Raw genomic sequence first — 21,377 nt, forward strand, 5'->3', positions numbered from 1 at the left:
TAAAAGAAGTGTGTTTTGGTATGAAAATATTGAGTCTATGCACATTTTTTTCATAGTTCTTTGAAGGCACCCTCATTATCTTCCTTATTAAGTTGACTTTTATAACTCAGTAAGAATTCTTCCCTTAACACATATGCAGTACCATTTAGTATCTGTGGGGATTGGTTCTAGGATGCCTGAGCTGTGTTTCTAAGCAGTTACATATAAACTATGTATATCCTACTGTTTTACTTATAGTCTAGACCCAAAACCAGCACTTTGAGACAATATGCAGTCATCCCAAACAGTGTCTTAAATGCTATGCAAAATGCCCACCTTATCCTATACACTTTAAATCAGCTCTAAACTACTTATTACACCTAATACATTGTAAATGTTATATAAATAGTTGTTTTATTGTACTATTCCAGGAAGAACAGGAACAAAAAGTCTGTACATATTTAGTACAGATGCAATTCTTTTTTCCAAATATTTTTGATCCATGGAAGCAGACTGCGGATTCGAAGAGGCAATGAAATAAAACATTAAACAATCATCATTCTTCACTCACTTACAAGGTTTACTCTGAATTGAAATAAGCACACCGTTAAACGGGTGCCCTCACTTTTGACTCCAACAACTTACTTTAGATCACATATGACTGCATATACTCTTCCAAGTTTGTCCTGGCTATAACCCTGGAAATTGAATTTATTGTTCCTGTCCAAGTACTCAGGTAAAACTTCCAGCAGTGTTTCAGTAATGACAGAGATAACGTTCTGCTCTTCAATAAGATGTCGAGCCTGTAGAATATTCCAAGAACATTATTTTTAAGGATTGACACATTATACTATCAACTTTATTTATTTATTCATCTGACTGGCAGTAGGTATCTACTAATAAATATTTAATGAGCATTAAACAGTGCTTAGTCTCACAAAATATCAACTACTAAATAGTCACTTTCTAAAGGGAAAAACTCTGTCCTTTTCAGTAAGTAAAAAAAAAATCTTGTGCCTGGATACCCCATATCCAGACTATACAGCTTATTTAGTAAATGTTTATCATCATAATCATAATATATGCAAGGAAAAACAAAGAAAGATTTCCATAACATACTATCTTTCTTAGCCTCTCCTTCTCATCCTCAACCAATTTCCCTTCTCATCATTTCTCTCACATATGGAAAAGGGGAAGGAGAAGCACTTTATCAAATTGTCCAGAATAAATATCAAAAAGCAGTTAAAAAAAAAACAAAGGGAAAAAGAAACCCCCGCTCTCTTCTTACAGACCTGTGCAGCACCATCTCACACAGATGCTTGAAAGGCACAGCAGTCCCTTCTTAATTTTATCTTATGTTACTGATCCCCGCTGCCCTCCAGCAACAATAAATAAAGAACAACAGGACAGTTTGGGGTTTGCTTGTTTTTTAAGCTTTGATGTGAAAAAAGTGGAGCCAGAAAGTGAGAACAGTGGATGTAAGCTGTAAGGATTGGGACCTTTAGACAAAAGTAACACCTAATTATCTAGTCCTTTAGGCATCAAAGTATTGTTCTCATGCAGAGAGTGCTCAATTATTGCTTGATCAATCTTTAAGTGAAATTTTTAAGTCTTACTTAGAAAGACTGAAAGGAAATACCTGACGCTTACCAGAGTAGGAACAGTGAACATCTGAACTGAGAGTGCAGTCACAGAGATACTCCTGTCGTGGTCATCACTGATATATTCTTTCTGCAGCTGTTTATAATACTGAAAGACACACATGAAAGTCAACCACAAATTATTGCTCATAACTTCTAAAGTCTAGTTTTAGTAACTTCAAGTCTCCTTATATTTGTAAAATGCTTATATTTGTTATATAGTAACAAAAATCCAATTAAAGGAAGATATCATTGTCAACAGAAATATCCTAGAAAGAGTAACAGATTAGACCAAATATAAATTCAGCTGCCTGATCCAGTCAAGTTTGTGGAACTCTAAAGAGAAAGTTAACTGAAAACACAGGTAAAAATCACAAAATGCAGTTCATTCTTTCTCTAGTCACTTATTTATGCTGGAACAAAGTTAAATGAAAAGCAAGCCTGATATGTTAGCAGAACAAAAATAACAAAAATAGATGTTGGAAATATTTATTCTGTATAAGCAGCACTGGACACTTGTATCTAATTTTACTGTGCACAATTCTCAGAGTCTAAGAGGAAACCATGGTACACAAACTAAGGAAAAAAGCCAAATAAATAAAATCTAAAGGCATATAGCTTTTGCATAAGAAAACATAATTAATTCTGTACTAGATCATACATATGGCCCAATATTCTATTTCTGAAGAGTCAGAGAACAGTTGACATTATGAATTGCCAGCACCACATATGTTGCAAATGTTACTTTTAGTAATCTGCTTACAAAGTTCAGGGGCTGTAGGTATTTCAGCCCATTGTGTTCCAGGCCGGTAACAAGCATTGCTCTCTCTCTGCCTCTAATTGTATCCTGGCACCCATCTCTGCCCAGTCTTATATCTGACACATCTCCTATGACTCAGTCAGAGGAACCCAACAAGTACAAGGTCAACAGGTTTTTGGAAAACAAAACAAAAAGTTAAGTTTATCTTAGTTTAAGAAATTATTTTAGGTCCACCAATGAAGTTTTTTCATAATATGCATGTTTCACAAATTTTTCAAAGATGCCTCAACATGCATAGATTCAAAATTTTTTGCACTACAATGAATATAACTTTGAATTCTATTTTCTACAAACTTCCTTTCTTTTGTATTTTTCTTCTTCTTTTTTTTTTTCCCCTGTTTGCTGGTTCACTTCCCAAATGGCCACAAAAGCTAGGGATGGGCCAGACAGAATCCAGAAGCTTAAAACTCCTTCTGAGTCTCCCATGAAGATGGCAGGAGTTCAAGTATTTGTGCATCTTTCCCTGCTTTCCCAGGCAGATTAGCAGGGAGTAGGATGGGAAGTGGAACATTAGGGAATCAAACTAGTATTCATATGGGATGCTGACATGGCAGGTAGTATGGCTTAATTTACTACTGCCACAATGTCAGTCCTTCAATCAATTTTCTGGAATACCCTTGTATTTACTGGATATTTTGTATGAGGCAAAGTGGAAGATTCAAAGAAATCCTCATCATGTTGTAACCAGCAATCTAACTTGTGACACAGACAAAAAGACACAAAAACATAACGGGCATACCACACAACAAAACAGTACTTTTTCTTTAAGATTTAACTTCATGTTTTTAACAATATAATCAAGTAAATATAACTCTTGACTACCTCTACCTAATTTCTATGTTCCTTTAGCTGGGGTATCTAACTCTGCTTCCTGCTAGGCCTTTCAGTTAAGCATTTCTACTCATTACAATTTGAATAACTGGCAAATAATTAGAAAGAATGAACACTTTTGTGAACGTGACAATCTACCTTTTCTCTATGCTGGGTGAACATGTCCTCTTCTACACATTTCCTAAGACTGATAGTTCCTACATTAACCAGAGCTGCTTGTGAAAGCCTTTATGTAAAACAAATAATGGACTTCTTTTTTCAACAGATGTATTTATTTGGAATTCAGAGTTAAAGAGAGGGAAAGTTAGAGGAAGAGAGACGGTTCATCTGCTCCTTCACTCCCCAAATGGCTGCAGCAAGCCAGCGCTGCGCCAGGCTGAAGCCAGCTTGGTGAGGGTCTCCCATGACAGGAGCCCCAACATTTGGTCCATTTTCTGCTGCTTTCTCAGGCTACTAGCAGGGAGCTAGATCCGAAGCAGAGCATTTTGAGACATGAACTTGTGCCATATGGGACACTGGTATTGCAAGTGATGGCTTTATCCATTGTACCACATTGGTCTCAAAATAATAGACTTTGGATAAAGAAATTACTCATAAAATCCAATTATTTTGCTTCATAATTATCCCTTGTCTTCATGATTATTCCACTAATAAAAAGTGTTTCCTGGGCCCAGCATAGTAGCCTAGTAGCTATAAAGTCCTTGCCTTGTATGTGCTGGGATCACATATGGGTACTGGATGGTGTCCTGACTGTTCCACTTCCCATCCAGCTCCCTGCTTGTGGCCTGGGAAAGCAGTTATAAGGTGGTCCAAACCCTTGGGACCCTGCACACAGGTAGGAGAAGCCACGTGGGGAGTGAATCAGCAGATAGAGGATTTTTCTACTTCATTCTGTCAATTTGACAATCCAACAAAATAAATAAATAAATATTTTTTTAAAAAAAAACTGGTTTTCATTTCTACTTTTTTATTTATTTATACAAAGCAATTACCTTCACAAACTCCATGGCAAAGAATTTTTTATACTCCATCTCCATAAAAAAACTGCTGAAGATCAATTCATGAAGGATCTTACGGGCACCTACACATCATTTTGAATGAGGGAGGCAGCATCAAGAAAAAAACAAAATACCAGCTGTTACGCAAGGCAAGATACCATGAAAACATTTTACATGCTAATATACTTCAAGGACTCTAAAATAGAAACAGCATGTATTGCATTAACATTTAATAGGTAGCATTCTAAATCCATACATTCAATTGCCTTTTCCCTCTTTTTGTATCCTTCCTGCCACGTAGTCGTCCTTAATTTTACCCTCCCACAACCCTTATTTGTTTTCATTCTATTCCACTTAAAACTATTCTAAGACTGTTATTTTCTTCTCTATACGCTTTAATCTTTCTTTTACTTATTGCTCATTTAGATTTTAAAGCAAAAGCTAGCATAGCTTTAATAACAGCAATAATCCATGAATACATACATACTCTTCTAACGGAACCTAAGTGAAATTAAAAGGTAGAATACTTGCTGACTATTTAACTTAAGCCTCACATATAGTATTATATCAATCAAGATCACAGATATGTCATTAGTTTATAAAGGAAGAAGGCACAGTTCTACAAGAAGGTTATAATCTTTTGATTCCTGGCAAGCAGCATAAGCAAACATCTACTCACCTTTATAAAGCTTTGCATCCCAAAGCATTAATCTGCTTATGAGACATGGATTCTCAGAGCCAGGTTCTTCTCTAAGGCATGTTTGGCAAAAGATCTGCCTAAAATCACCTACAAACACAAGAAGTAAACTCTTCTAAAAATACCTGTTTTGCAATAGCATACTAAAAAATCAAAACTAACTCTCCAATGCTTAATGTCAAGAATAATTCTAACAACATAGTAAACTTGAGGCAAATAACAATGATTCGATAATATGTATATTTAAATCTAATCCTGAATATTGATCCAAATAAAGCAAAAAAAGAAATTTTGATTTATGCACACTAACATTTTTAAATTTTGCTACAAAATCATAGTTTTGATGAGAAATACTAAAAATAAATTACATGCTTACTTGAATAGCTCATAATTTTGTTCATCCAGGAGCCAAGACGCAAAGCAAATTTCTGATGAGCCATGACATCAGAGTGTAATACTTCTACATGAAGTGGATGCTGAGAAACATTTTCTGAATGACTCTACAAATGACAGACGTTAAAAACAAAATTAGTATTTCAATTTTACTTTTAACTAAATGATCTCTGAAAAACAAAGAAAGAAATCATATAACCATGTCAGTTCTAACTCCCTGAATCTATTTTAATCCTATCTTTAGGATGTCAAACTACTTCAACAAGATGATCATTCTAATCCTTCTACATAAGCTTCCATATGTACACATTTATCTCTCTTATTTTAAAGATTGGTTTGTTACTGGAAAGTAAGATTTATAGAAAGAAGGAGAGACAGAGAAAAGGTCTTCTATCTGCTGGCACACTCCCCAAGTGGCTGCAACCACGAGAGCTGAGCAAGTTAGAGGCAAAAATGAAAGTGCTTCTTCCAGGTCTCCCATACGGGTGCAGGGTTCCAAGGCTTTAGGCCATCTTCTACTGCTTTCCCAGGTCACAGTCAGGGAACTGGAAGGGAGGCGAAGCAGCCAGGACACAAAATGGCACAGATATGTGATCCCAGCACATGCAAGGTGAAGATTTTAGCCACTAGGCTACCACGCCAGGCCTGTTCATGTACATATTTCTTAAAACTCTCTTTGGACCCAGTGTTGTGACACATCAAGTTAGGCCTCTGCCTGCAATGCTGGCATCTCATGAGTGCCAGTTTAAGTCCCAGCTACTCCACTGTGAATCTAGCTCCCTGCTAATCTGCCTGGGAAAGCAGAAGATGGTATAATACCTGGGGCACCTGCCACCCATACGGGAGACCAGAGTAGGATTCACAGCTCCTGGCTTTGGCCTGGCCCATCCGTGGCTGCTGCAGCTATTTAAAGAACAAACCAGCAGAAGGAATGAAGAATTCTCTCTCTCCATCTCTCTCTGTAACTTGGCCTTTCAACTATCTTTTTGTCCCTCATAACCTGTAATATTACCTTGATGTCTTCTTTTGCTTCCTGACAAACAGAATAAGCACCTGCTTTAACAGCTCGACGACCCTGATATAAGAAAAAGATAAGAATTAGGTAATGGAACAATAACCACAATCAGTAAATAACAACAGGCAGCAAGTCCTTAACAACATTCTTAATATCCCAAAGTCCTAATGAACTCTCAATACTAAATCAACAGTTGACTATCTAAAAATTCTAAGACTCTAGGACAGTACCTAGCAGACACACATATATACTAAATACCTTTATGCAGCCTCAAAATATTCAGTACCTGTAGGAAACAACTGCTCTAATTTAGGATATCAACTTTCTTGTCTAATAAGGATGCCAATTCTTTATTTATTGTGGTGGACTTTGTATTTATTTCAGATAATAATTTAGATTTGTTTACTAAATTGCTGCTATGTGGTTTAGTACATTCAATGTGTTCTGCAACATTTTTGTGATCCACTAATGTGTTGAGGGTATAATCAGGCTACTAATTCCTTCAGCCCGGAGGTGGCCAAGTAGGTACCAAGAGGATTTCCTGGTAATTCATCCCTTTATCCTTGTAAAAAAAATCTACTAATTTTCTGGAGGCGGCATTATGGCTTAACAGGTAAAACCACTACCTACAATGCCAGTATCCCATATGGGGGCTGGTTTAAGTCCCAGCTACTCCACTTCCCATCCAGCTCCCTGCTAATGTGCCTGAGATAGCACTGTAAGATGGATCAAATCACTGAGATTTTGTACCCACGGGGAGACATGAATGAAGCTCTAGGTTTCTGGCTTTGGCCTGCCTCTGCCCTAGCTATTATGGCCACTTAGGGAGTAAACCAGTGGACAGAAGACCTCTCTCTATAGCTCCAACTTTCAAATAAATAAATACCCTTCAAAACAACAATTTGTAATTATTTAAGACATCCATAAGAAACACAGGGACTGGGCCTGGCGCAATTGTGTAATGGTTAAGGTCCTCGCCTTCAATGCACCAGGATCCCATATAGGCACCGGTTCTAATCCCGGCAGCTCCACTTCCCATCCAACTCCCAGCTTGTGGTCTGGGAAAGCAGTTGAGGATGGACCAAAGCCTTGGGACTCTGTACCAGCATGGGAGACCAGGAAAGAAATTCCTGGCTCTTGGCTTCGGATCGGCGCAGCACCGGCTGTTGCAGCCACTTGGGGAGTGAATCATCGGACGGAAGATCTTCCTCTCTGTCTCTCCTCCTCTCTGTACATGTGCCTTTCCAATAAAAAAAAAAAAAAAAGAAACACAGGGACCTGTATTCACCTGAATAATTAATTTTGCTTTGGTTGGAGATTAAATAAAAGCTCAATGATAGATTAACATTATTCTGGAAATATTCTAAATAAACTATGCTAAAAACTTATAAATAAAAAATCTGATAACAATTCACACATTCATTAAATGACAATGAGGAAAGCTTAAACTTGAGCTGACAGTCTTACTATACTTTGTAAAATATATCCATTACCTTTCTAATTATTTAGAATAAAAGACAAAATCTATAGCTATCTATACCTGTGAAATACACACAAACAAAATCAGAATCCTAGCTAATTTACCTAGGATACAGGGAAAAATTGGAGAGTATGGCTGAACCTAACATGTACTCAGTCACTTGACAGGTACTTGGGTCAACAGCCTACAGTCAAGGAAGTTGATGCTTGGACAACAGCGTAAGTCAGTTGGAGACCACATACCTCTTTGTCTATGGCAGTGGTGTGCGACTGGGCCTCTGCAAGTTCACAGTCAAGAGCTCTTTGCAGGCTGTATATGACATGATCATATGAATGGTGTTCATCATTGAAAAGAACACAATAGTATCTTTCATTTTTCTCCCTGTTTTGAAAAGAAAGATATATTCAGACACTGCAACAAATAAAATTTTAAAATGAAAACAACAAAAACAATATACAACATCTGTACTGGAACAGTACCATGCAGCTTCCTAGATTTGAGAAAACAACACTGAAATACTGACACAAGAAAAGATTCCAAATAGTACAGTGCCAGAGAATTTTAAAATACTGAAACAAGTATGACCTTCTCTAGGTTTTACTTCCAATTTTTACAATTACTTTCAATTGCAGCCTAGAAGCAGTATGTTCTTAACAATATGCTTAATACTCATCTCCCATTTTGACAAGCGGAGATAAGCCACATATTCAGATTCTTCAGGTGAGCAAGGATAATCAGATTTTATTAACATTTAGTTTTTAACAAACTGATTTTCATGTCTATATACTAATTTTTTTCTTCAGATTTTTTTTTCATTGAGAAGGCAGATTTTATAGAGAGAAGGAAAGACACAGAGAGAGAGATCTTCCATCCACTGGTTCATTCCCCAAATCACTGCAATGGCTGGAGCTGAGCCAATCCAAAGCCAGGAGCCAGGAGCTTCCAACCAGGTCTCCCACACAGGAGCAGGCTCCCAAGACTTTGGGCTGTCCTCCACTACTTTCCCAGGCCACAAGCAGGGAGCTGGATGGGAAGTGAGACACCCAGGACATGAATCTGTGCCCGGACAGGATGCTAGTGCTTGCATGTAGACAATTAGTCAATGAGTCATCAACCTGAACCCCATATATTATTTATTTTAAGTAATATTGCTATCAAGATATATTTAAATTTTAAAGAAAATAGTAGGTACAGAGTTGAAAAGCTGTCAGAATTTCCCACTATAGCTACAGGAACTCAGGTAACTTAACTGCTTTTATTATTTTTTAAAATTACATTTATTTATCTGTTTGCTTGTTTGTTTGTTTATTGGAAAGGCAGATTTACAGAGAAGGAGAGACAGAGAGAAAGATCTCCCATCTGCTGGCTCATTACCTAAATGTTCACAACCACTAAATCCAGGAGCCAGAAGCTTTCTCTGGGTCTCCCATATGGGCACAGGGTCCCAAAACTTTGGGCAAAACACCACTGCTTTCCCAGGCCACAGGCAGGGAGCTGGATGGGGAGTGGAGCAACTGGGACATGAACTAGCACCTATATAGGATCCCTGTGGATGCAAGGCAAGGATTCAGCCACAAGGCCATCGCACCAGGCTGTCTTTCATTGGTTTTAATATGATTTTTAACACATTTATTTGAAAGAGAGAAAAAACTCTCACCAACTATTTCACTCAACAAATGCCCATGGTGTATGAGGCCCAGCACACGGTAGCTTAGTGGCTTAAGTCCTCACCTTGCATGTGCCAGGATCCCATATGGGTACCAGGTTTTAACCTGGCTGTTCCACTTTCCATCCAGCTCCCTGCTTGTGGCCTGGGAAAGCAGTGGAGGACGGCCTAAAGCCTTGGGTTGCCTCACCCACACAGGAGACCTGGAAGAAGCTCCTGGCTCCTGGCTTTGGATCGGCTCAGCTCCTGCTGTTGCAGCCACTTGGGGAGTGAACCAGCAGACAAAAAACTTTCTCTCTGTGTTTCCCTCTCTATATAAAATCTGACTTTCCAATAATAATAATTAAATATTAAAAATAAAAATTTAAAAAAAGGATATCAAGAAAGTCAAAAGCTCCTGACAGGCTCCTCTTCTGGCCTAATTTCCATACTCATAGTATCTAGCGTACAGTTTAAAAAACATTCCCAAGAAGGATCAGCCTTGTGACAAAGTAGGGTAGGTCAGAGCCTAAAAAACTGATATCTGATGTGACATCCAATATGGGTAACAGTTCAAGTCCTGGCTTCTCTACTTCCAATCCAGCTCCTGGCTAATGGCCTGGGGAAAGCAGCAGAAGTTGATACAATTCTTGGGGCCCCTCTACCCATTTAGGAGACCTCAATGAAATTTCTGGCTCCTGGCTTCAGCATGGCCCAACCCTGGCCATTGTGGCCATTTTCAGAGTAAATTAGCAGATGAAAGATGTCTTTTTCTTTCCCTCTCTTTCTCTCTGTATAATTTTGCCTTAAAAATTAACTAAATAAATGTTCTCAAAATATAATTCCCTTTAAATTTTTCAGAATAATATTAGCCAGTAGATAACAAAAAAGCTATCAAACACTTATTTTGCAATATGAATATTCATCACTATCACACATCCATTTTGACAATATCCCCACCTTATCTGGAGTTCAGGAGGCAGTTCTTTTTCCTCTTCCCATATAGTCATTTCTACAATGTATTTTATAATTGAAGGGAATATTTTTCTGGCTTGGGCAATTACTTCTTCATTCAACGGACAATGTGAATTCTGTAATAGAGTAGAGAAAAACATACTATACTAACCAAGACTGTATATAAAAATGGATGAGGAAGATAATGTTGTAAACTTGAAATAATCATCTTACTGAGTTCATTACAAAACCCTCCAGGAGTTGATTCATGGCTGAATTCAAGAGAACTGCTATTCCCTTCACTGTTGGTTACCCTCATGGCCAAATTTGTTTTACAGATAACAGGAAAAAAGACAGAACCAAGGAGAACCCTTCTGGATGTTTCCTCTGCCTTTTGGAGCGCACAACCAGATCCTCACAACTGCTTTTGTTTTATAGTTTATAAAAACTTCTCTGGTAATTTATTTCAGCAGATCCTTATGGCTACTCCAAAAGAAAGGAGAACAGATATCAATGCCACTTAAAAGATACGGAACTCCGCCAGTCATAAATGGACAAAATCCCATGATTCTGTTCCCTTCAAGCAACTCACTCAAATTACAGAAAGGAAAGAAGAAGGTTGACTGCCAAGGGTTTAAAGGAGGGGGAATTAGTGTTTAGTGGGAATAGATGAAGCACTGAATGAGTAAAATGTCCTTGGGACCTGCTACACTCAAGGTAAATGCATACTTACAATACCAAAATGCACCCACAAAATAACTAATACAGCAAATTCAATGTCATGCATTGTTTGTGAAACAAAATTTTCAAAAAAAAATGTATCTGATTATTTAAAAGGCAGAGTACCTGGATCCTTACCACCCATGTGGGAGACCTGGATGGAGTTTCTGGCTCCTGGCTTTGGCCTGGTCCAGTCCCAGCTGGCCTTTGAGGATTGAAACAACAAATGAAAGATTCCCCCACCCCCCACCCCACCTCCAACTTTCCTTCTCTGTCACTCTGCCTTTTAAATAATCAAATAAATTTTTTTGAAAATTTTGTTTCACAAACAATGCATGACATTTTACTCATTCAGCCCTTTGTCTATAGCTAGAAAACCAATTGAGTTCTGCCTTTGGCCTGGCAGCCCTAGCTGCTATACACATTTGCAGAGTGGATCAGTGGATAAGTGATATCTCCTTGCCTCCCAAGTAAACAATTTCTTAAAATGTTAGGCACAGAAGTAGGTACTGTGGCACAGCTAGGTACAGCTGATCCTATTTGGGCACTGGTTCCAGTCCCAACAGCTGCGTTTGCAATCCAAATCCCTGTTGATACACCTAGGAAAGCAGCGGAAGGTGGACCAAGTGCTTAGGTCCCTGCCACCCATGTGGGAGATCCAGATGGAATTCAGGTTCCTAGCCTGGCCTGACCAGTCCCAAACTTAATGACCATTTAGGCAGTGAACTAGTAGAAGGAAGATCTCTCTCTCTCTCTCTCTTTGTCTTTCAAATATATAAATAAATCTTTTGAAAATACATAAATAGTTTTAAAATAAAATATTAATCACAGTTAATAATACTTCATAGCAATTTCACTTTTAGGTATAAATTGAAGAATAATAAAAACATGCATTCACACTAAATTTATATAAAATTTTATATAAATGTTTGTAGCAGAACAGTGCACAAGAACCAAAATAGGAAAAAAAAATGTCTGGGCCAGGCAATGGTAGCCCAGCAGCTTAATTGCTCGCCTTGAAAGCACCGGGATCCCATTTGAGTGCAAGTTCTAATGACTCAGGAGACGCAGGGAAGCTCCTGGCTTCAGACTGGCTCAACTCAGGCTCTTGCAGCCATTTGGGGAAGGCACTAGCAGATAGAAAATCTTTCTCTGTCTCTTCTTCTTTCTGTAAATCTGCCTATCCAATAAAAATGTAAAATCTTTAAAACAAAAATCTTTTCTCTGTCTCTCGCTCTCTGTAAACTTTCCGACAAAAATAAATATTTTATAAAATTCAATAAAATGGTGTACAAGGCTTTTAATGTTAAATTTTTTAAAAAGATTTATTTATTTTTATTGGAAAGTCAGACATACAGAGAGGAGGAGAGACAGAGAGGAAGATCTTCCATCTGCTGGCCCACTCCCCAAGTAACTTCAATAGCCAGAGCTGAGCCAATCCGAAGCCAGGAGCCAGGAGCTCTTCTGGGTCTCCCACGCGGGTACAGGGTCTCAAGGCTTTGGGCCATCCTCGGCTGCTTTCCCAGGCCACAAGCAGGGAGCTGGATGGGAAGCAGGGCTGCTGGGATTAGAACTGGTGCCCATATGAGAGCCGGGTGCATTAAAGGCGAGGACTTTAGGTGCTAAGCCATCACACTGCCAGGCCCAAATGTTATATTTTAACTTAACTTTTATAGAACGAGCTAATGAACTTTGTTCCATTCTGTGATCACAAAATCACTAACACATTCAATTACTCTCGATCACCTATTTTGCCTCCTTACACAAAGTTTTACAACTGTAGTTTTTACTCCTTCAACTAACAGTTTCTTCTGGAGATTTTGCTCAGACGTCTGTTAACTACACATCCCCTTACAAACTCCACTCTTGGTTCAAAGTTTCCTTTAGCCTCTTCATAAAAAGAGCCTGAAGAGTTAAAAACACCATTTCCATATTGTATCAATAGCAGGGTTCTTAGGTGGAGTTATATTGACTATGTATATTTTCAAGTAAAGCATCTTAATAAAATACTTATTTATTAATTTGAAAGGCAGAGAAATCAAGAGACAGAGATCTCCTAACTGCAACTTCATTCATCAAATGCCCACAAAAGCCTGGGCTGGGCCAAGCCAAAACCAGGTGCAAGAAACTCAATCCAGGTTGACAGGGTAAGAGGAATTCTTGGCTCCAAACTTTAGGCCTGGCCCAGCCCTCGTCATTGCAGACATCACTCTCAAATAAATGAAAATATTTTAAAACATTTTAAAAGTAAATTTAGGGCCCGGCGCGATGGCTCAGTGGTTAAGGTCCTCGCCTTGCACGCCTGGGATCCCATATGGGCACCGGTTCTATCCCGGCAGCCCCGCTTCCCTTCCAGCTCCCTGCCTGTGGCCTGGGAAAGCAGTCGTGGACAGCCCAAAGCTTTGGGACCCTGCACCCATGTGGGAAACCGGGAAGAAGTTCCTGGATCCTGGCTTTGGATCGGCATAGCATCGGCCGTTGCGCTCACTTGGGGAGTGAATCATCAGACGGAGGATCTTCCTCTCTGTCTCTCCTCTCTGTATATCCGCCTTTCCAATAAAAAAATAATAAAAATAAATCTTTTTTAAAAAAAGTAAATTTAGAATACAAGATCTTTAAAAGAAATACTGTCTTATATCTATCACTAAGAAAAAAAGGCAGAAGGCCTGGTGCAGTGTCCTAGCAACTAAAGTCCTCACCCTGAACACGCCAGGATCCCCATATGGGTGATGGTTCTAATCCCAGCAGCCCTGCTTCCCATCCAGCTCCCTGCTTGTGGCCTGAGAAAGCAGTGGAGGACGGCCCAAAGCCTTGGAACCCTGCACCCACACGGGAGACCTGGAGGAGGTTCCTGGCTCCTGACTGGATTGGCACAGCACTGGCAATGCGGTCCCTTGGGGAGAGTGGGCCAGCAGATGGAACATCTTCTTTGTCTCTCCTCCTCTCAGTATATCTGACTTTGCAGTAAAAATAAATAAATCTTAAATAGCAATTAAATAAATAAATAAAAATTTAAAAATCTTAAAAATAAAAAGAATAAAAGAGGAGAGTGGAAATAGGAAATATATTTGTATGTAAATGATTTAAGTGACTTAATGGGGACAGGCATTTGGCCTAGTGTTTAGGACTCTCATTGTAGTGCCCCATATTGTAGTACCTGGGTTCTAGTTTGACTCCCACCTCTGTCCCAATTCCAGCTTCCTCCTAATGTGCACCTTTAGGGGGCAGCAGTAACAATTCAAATAATTAAGTTACTGCTACCTATGCGGGAATCCTAGATTGAACTCTCAGCCCCTAGATCCAGCCAAGCCCAGCACCGGCTGTTGAGGTTATTTGGCCTGTGAAGCAGCGTGTGAGAACACTCCGTCTCTCATCTTGTCTTTCCACCTCCCAAATAAAAAAAGCAAATGAAAAAATTTAAAATGCAATGTAAAGATTTTTTTTTAAAAGATTTAGTTCCTTGGAGAGTGGATCTAAGATGGGGAGTAGAGTTGGGGGAGCAGAGAATTGGAGAGATTTTCCATCTGCTGACTCACTTTTCAAATGGCTGTATCACCTATGTTTGGACCAGGCCAGCACTGCTGCCCTCAAGGATTCTACATATTAGCACTAGACTGAAACTGGGAGCTGAGCTAGCAGTTGGACCCCCAAAAAAGGACTATGATACGAGGTGAGAATCTAGGAGTCTTAAACATGAGGCCAAATGCTTACTGCTAAGTGCAAACAGCACCCCCATCTCACATACTGCATTTTACTTGCATGTCTTGAATTATTTACATCTAAGTATATATAGCTCAGTTTTACCCTTAGCCTTTTATTCTTAATGATAGAAACAACAGTCTTTCTGTTAAAAGGCCTACATTTCAGGGTCACACTAATCTTATGCCTGTGGATTATCTAATTATGTTATATCTTTTGCAAAGGGCTCATTTACTCACCATGTGGTTGTTTTTTTTTTTTAAGGTTTATTCTATTCTTATTACAAAGTCAGATATACAGAGAGGAGGAGGAAACAGAGAGGAAGATATTCCATCCAATGATTCACTCCCCAAGTGGCTACAACAGCTGGAGCTGAGCCAATCCAAAGCCAGGAGGCCACAGCCTCTTCCAGATCTCCTGTGTGGGTGCAGGATTGCAAGATTTTGGCCCATCTTCAACTTCTTTCTCAAGCCACAAGCAGGGAGCTAGATGGGAAATGGGACAGCCAGGATTAGAACCAGCGGCCATATGGGATCCTGGTGCATGCAAGGCGAAGACGTTAGCCACTAGGCTATGGTGCCAGGCCCACTCACCATGTTTTCAAAGTTTGTGTGCTTATCCAAAGAACATTCCACTATATGCATATAACATAGGTTGTATAGTTATCTATCATTTGGACATTTTGGTTGCTTCCACATTCTTGGCTATCATAAATAATATCGTTATGAACATTTGTGTCCTAACATATGAATACCTATATAAAACTGAGAGTATGTGAGTGTACTTGAAAAAGTTCATGGAAAAGGGAATTAAAACAAGTTTCCTGTAGGGCCTACAATTTTTAAATCCATGCATAGCTTTTTCACAATATGCTTTTTGAAGACCCTACAATGCAAGGCTTTCCAAGTCTTTTGTGTCAAGATAAACTTGTCTTTTAATTCTATTGTCACTGAACTTTTGAAATATCCTCCCATGTAGGGGTGGGACTGCTGAGTTCCGTAGTAACTCTACATTTGACTGTTTTGACACATTGCTTCATTTACCAATGTAGCTGCAACATGTACACTACTGCAGTGTACAAAGGTTCTAATTTTGTTATATCCATGCCAACATTTCTTTGTTATCTTTTTGACTACAGAGCCCATTTGGTGGGAGGACATAGCGCACCGTGCTTTATATTCACATTTTCTTGATGACAATAGTGAGTTTATCGGCTGCTTACACACACACATACACACATATGTAAATATATATTTAAGGTTTATTTTTTTATTGGAAAGACAGATATACAAAGAAAAAGATTTTTTGTCTGGTGGTTCATTCCCCCAAGTAGCTGCAACAGCCAGAGCTGAGTCAATACAAAGCCAGGAACCCAGAATCTCTTCTAGGTCTCCCACATGGGTGCAGGGTCCCAAGGATTTGGGCCACCCTCTACTGCTTACCCAGGCTACCAGCAAGTAGCTGGATGGGAAATGGAGTAGTGAGGACACCAACTGGCACCCCAACAGAATCCCAGCATGTGTAAAACGAGGACTTTAGCCACTAGGCTACTGTAATGGGCCCTATTATCATATTATTATTATTTTTAATATATATATGTGGATATTCAATTGACCCAGCGACATTTGGAGAAAACAGTACTCCTTCACCATTCATTGGTCTTGATACCCTTATTGAAAATTAGTTACTTACAGATAAATCGGTTTATTTCTAGATTCTCAATTCTATCCCATCAACTTATGTCTATTATAATACCAGTTCCACTCTGTCTTGATCACTTCTGTTTTCTTTTGTTTTAAAACAGGGAAATATGAGTTCTTTGACTATGTTCTTTTTTCAAGATTATTGTAGCGACTTTTGGTCCTTGGTAACTGGACATAAATTTCAGAATAACTGTTAATTTTCAACAACAAAAAAAAATCTCATCTGGGATTCTAACAGGAATTGGATTGAATCTATACATCAATTTGGGAAGCATTACCATGTTAATATTAAGCTTCTGATCCAGAAACAGGATGTGTTGACATCTATTTGGATCTTCTTTAATTTCTTTCAATAGTGATTTATACTTTTCAGAGAAAAAAGTTTATACTTCTTTGGTTAAATTTATTTGTAAATAGTTTGCTTTTTTGATATTAAAGATCTATTTTCTTATTTCATTCTTGTGCTTTTCGTAGAAACACAAGTAAGTTCTGTTTAATTCGCTTGTATCCTCAATCTTGCCAAGTTACTTTATTAGTCTCAGTAATTTTTTTACACATTCCTTAGGATTTTCCATATATCAAATCATGCCAACCAAAGAGGTAGTTTTGCTTCTTCCTTTTTAATCTAGGCAGCCTTAGCTACTTCTTCTTAATTAACTGGTCTGGCAGAATCTCTAGTAAGATATTGAACATATTGGGCCAGTGTGATGGCTCAATGGCAAGCCTCACCTTACAAGTGTTGGAATCCCATGGGGCACCAGTTCATGACCTGGCTGCTCTATTTCCATTCTATCTCCTTACTTGTGACCTAAGGAAGCAGTAGAGGATGGCCCAAGGCCTTGGGACCCTGCACCCATCTGAGAGACCTGGAAGAGGTTCCGGGCTCTGGGCTCCAGGCTTCGGATCAGCTCAGCTCCAGCCGTTGCATCTAGTTGGAGAGTGAACTAGCAGACAGAAGATCTTTCTGTCTCCTGTCTCTCCGTATATCTGACCTGCCTTTCTAATAAAAAAAAAAAAAAGAAAAGAAAAAAGAATCAAACAATATTGAATGCACTGGACGGGATGAACACGCATGTTTGCCTTAGACGGTTAGGTATTATGGTGGGGAGCCATCTCTAGGTGTAAGGTGTAAAATGAAAAATGAAAAGGTAAGAATGCATAGATGTAAGTATGTTCTGTATTTCTTGGCTCTCTAGTTTGCCACATGATCATTTCTTTGCACATGCTTCATCAACGCCATCCTCTAATCCCACTAGATCAGCAAAAACAATGGGGCTCACTGAACCTTGTGACACTCCAAAAACCATGAGTCAAAATAAACCTCTCTCCTTTGAAAGTGTTGTTATCTTACGTATTTAGTTGTGACAAAAAACACTGATGAATAAAGATAACCTTCACCAGGTTGAGGAGCCTCTGCTGTTCTTGAGTCTACTGAATGTTTTAAGGCCTTTGCTGCATCTGATGAGATCACAATCTGGTTTTGTCTTTGATTCTACTTGTATGGTATATGACACTGATAAATTTTCAAGAGTTAAGACTATTTATAGGTTGAACAACCCTAATCCAAAAAGTCAAAACCCCAAACATTCTGAAATATTTAATGCATGGAAGAAATGTACAACCTGTAAAGTCAACACGAATATTCTAAAAATCTGAAAAACTTCAAAACCTGAAACATTTTTGTTTCAGAAATATTTTGGATAAGGGATACCAAAAGCAATAATTCATTTTATATCATATAAGGAGTTTATTTATGACAGTTTGATGTGATAGGAGAATATTTTTGTGTTAAAGTTTCATTTTTTTAGCTCAAAAGCCAGCAAATAAGAACCATATGAATATTGCTTCTCAGCAACTGAAGCCTGAACAGTTTTAGCATCCATTAGTGATCCTTGTCTGAATCAAATGTTTCCTTAAAATTCTCAAACTCGGGCCCGGCGCGATGGCATAGTGGTTAAGGTCCTAGCCTTGCATGCCCGGGATCCCATATGGGCGCCGGTTCTAATCCCAGCAGCTCCACTTCCCTTCCAGCTCCCTGCTTGTGGCCTGGGAAAGCAGTCAAGGACAGGCCAAAGCTTTGGGACCCTGCGCCCACGTGGGAGACCCAGAAGAGGCTCCTGGCTTTGGATCGGCATAGCATTGGCCGTTGCGCTCACTTGGGGAGTGAATCATCGGACGGAAGATCTTCCTCTCTGTCTCTCCTCTCTGTATATCTGCCTTTCCAATAAAAATAAAATAAATCTTTAAAAAACAAAAAGAATTCTCAAACTCTCAGGGATAGTATGATAGTTCATTGGCTAATCCTCTGCCTACCTAAAAGTGCCAGAATCCCATGGGACACTGGTTCATGTCCTGGTTGCTCTATTTGCCACATGCTCCAAGATTGTGGCATAGAAAACCAGCAGAGGTTGGCCTAAAGCCTTGGGACCTGCATGGAAGACCTGAGGAGACTTCAAGCTTCTGACTCCTGGCTCCAGATTGGCTCATCTCCAGCCACATGGGGAGTAAACGAGTGCATGAAAGAACTTTCTCTGTCTTTCCTTATTTCTGTAAATCTGCCTTTCCAATAAAAAGAAATAAATCTTAAAAAAAAAAAAAAAAAGGATTTTTGGGCCCTGCGCGATAGCGTAGCTGCTGAAGTCCTCACCTTGAACACGCCGGGATCCCATATGGGTTTCCAGTTCTGATCCCGGCAGCCTCGCTTCCCATCCAGCTCCCTGTCTGTGGCCTGGGAAAGCAGCCAAGGACTGCCAGAAAGTTTTGGGACCCTGAACCCGCACGGGAGATCCAGAGGAAGTTCCTGGCTTCTGGCTTTGGATTGGTGCAGCAATGGCCTTTGCGGTCACTTTGGGAGTGAACCATCAGAGAGATCTTCCTTTCTGTCTCTCCTCCTCTCTGCCTTTCCAATAAAAATAAATAAATCTTTTAAAACAAAATTTTTTTAACTCTATTTTTCCTTCTTTAGTTAACGTTACTCCTGATAGAAGTTTCCTGGTAAAACAGAATACCTAGTTACAATGAAAAACAATTCTTACAAAAAAGGCAGAATAAAAGCTTATTTCATTCCATTTAGTCACCAATTTTTAACTACCAAGGAACTGATATACTATGTACTGGCATGGTGACACAGAAGTTTTGCTTTACTTAACTCTCATTAAGTCCTATTAGAAACGCCTGGTGTTTACATGGTCACTGTGATTTAATCCTGCAGTGATAATGCTCCAATTATCCAACTAAGTCAGCAAAAGCCTTATTTTTTTAGTGGGAAATGATACATAAGAGATCAACACCTGGGACCCAGCGGTACTCACTGTTATTAGGGAATCTGGAACAATTTAAAGAGAATAAAAACTACGTAAGTCTTAAATTTTGAAGGATTTACCTGTGAAACTATTTGAATATGGCATTTTGGAGGAAATTTTTTTTTTTGACAATTTTCTAATTTCTTGAATGATTACCTCCCAACTTTTCTGCTCTTGAATAAATTTTGTTGCTTCATCATAACAAAGCAATCCGTTTTCAAATATACTTACACATTCATTCAGTCTTTTATTATTGTTTTTATTTCTTTGTTTCTATGGCTCCATAGGTTATTCACCTATTCTCATTTGTAATTTTCTTCTTGATTAGCATGTATCTATTTAATAAATTTGACTTTTTTCTTTAAGAACTGCAGTTACTGAATTTATGTGCCAATTATACTGTTTCCTAATTCTCATACCTGCTTACAGTTATTTTCCTTTATTCATTTGTGCTTATCAAGTTGATACTTTAAAAAGGAGCCTGGATATCCATTTTTCTCTGTGAATTAATCACCTCTTTTAAGAAATTATCAAATCTTTAACTTCTTTGAAGGAGGAAAAAACTCCTTACACAAAACATTAAAACAAAAATACTAAAATTCTAAATGATACTGAACATAATCCATACACGTAACATGTATTATCATCCCATTTCAACAAGGTTAAAATACCTAGCTGTCTCTTAAAAACAACATTCTTACCTCCTTTGCAGTACCTGCTCTTCCAGGCTCATGATTTAAGCAAAAAGGGCCAGTTTTCCAGGCCTCCGTGTCTCCACAGTCACAGAATCCTCCTCCAGTAGAGGTATGCATCTGATAAACAAAAAATGAGTTTGTCTCGATTTCAAAGAAAGCAAGAAAGACAAAAATGACTCAGATAACAATTGTTTAACTAATACTTCAATTTTAATTGCCTTTAGTATAATAGAAACTGAAACCCAAAAATGATTTGGGTCACTCCAAAAAAATCTTCTTAAGATTTATTTTATTTTTATTAGAAAGTCAGATACACAAAGAGGAGAAACACAGAGGAAGATCTTCCATCCATTGATTTACTCCTAAAGTGGCAGCTGCAATGGCTGGAACTGTGTCGATCTGACACAGGCGCCCGGAGCCAGGAGCCTCTTTCAGATCCCATGGCTTTGGGCCAATCTCTACTGCTTTCCCAGGCCACAAGCAGGAAGATGAATGGGAAGTGGAGCAGCTTATACAAACCAGCACCCATATGGAGTCCTGGCGCATGTAAGGTGAGGACCACTAGGCTATCACGCCAGGCCCAGCAGTCTGATATTTTTAATCCTCCCCAAAATTTCTTCCTTTAAACCATACAATAAAGACTGAATCAGATGATCCAAGATTTCTACTGTAATAAGTGACAAAATAGAAATACCACAACCTTTCATAGAAATTATTCCAACAAAGTTCCCATTAATTATCATTTCAAATCTGAGAGTGAAGCTACTCCATGAAAAAAAAGTAAGGGAGACAGAGGATTTAAATGA

General features: G+C 38.8%; 1 protein-coding gene across 3 annotated transcripts in view; it reads right to left on the minus strand.

The window, feature by feature from the left end:
- UBR1 (ubiquitin protein ligase E3 component n-recognin 1) overlaps positions 1 to 21,377 on the minus strand; it is a 120,259-nt gene that overhangs the window by 71,884 nt on the left and 26,998 nt on the right. For 2 of the 3 annotated variants that reach the window (XM_040969905.1, XM_040969904.1), the window contains exons 4-12: positions 20,578 to 20,688; positions 10,459 to 10,589; positions 8,096 to 8,234; positions 6,371 to 6,433; positions 5,342 to 5,465; positions 4,948 to 5,055; positions 4,263 to 4,351; positions 1,630 to 1,728; positions 625 to 782 (exon numbers count right to left, since the gene is read on the minus strand). In XM_040969905.1, coding sequence (XP_040825839.1) covers positions 625 to 782; positions 1,630 to 1,728; positions 4,263 to 4,351; positions 4,948 to 5,055; positions 5,342 to 5,465; positions 6,371 to 6,433; positions 8,096 to 8,234; positions 10,459 to 10,589; positions 20,578 to 20,688 — 1,022 coding nt within the window. The remainder of the gene's footprint in view (positions 1 to 624; positions 783 to 1,629; positions 1,729 to 4,262; positions 4,352 to 4,947; positions 5,056 to 5,341; positions 5,466 to 6,370; positions 6,434 to 8,095; positions 8,235 to 10,458; positions 10,590 to 20,577; positions 20,689 to 21,377) is intronic. The other variant, XM_040969906.1, reaches the window with a different exon arrangement.

Source organism: Ochotona curzoniae, unplaced genomic scaffold (genome assembly GCF_017591425.1).
Source record: "Ochotona curzoniae isolate NIBS_2020 unplaced genomic scaffold, NIBS_Ocur_1.0 scaffold_4701, whole genome shotgun sequence".
NCBI classification, from domain to species: domain Eukaryota; kingdom Metazoa; phylum Chordata; class Mammalia; order Lagomorpha; family Ochotonidae; genus Ochotona; species Ochotona curzoniae.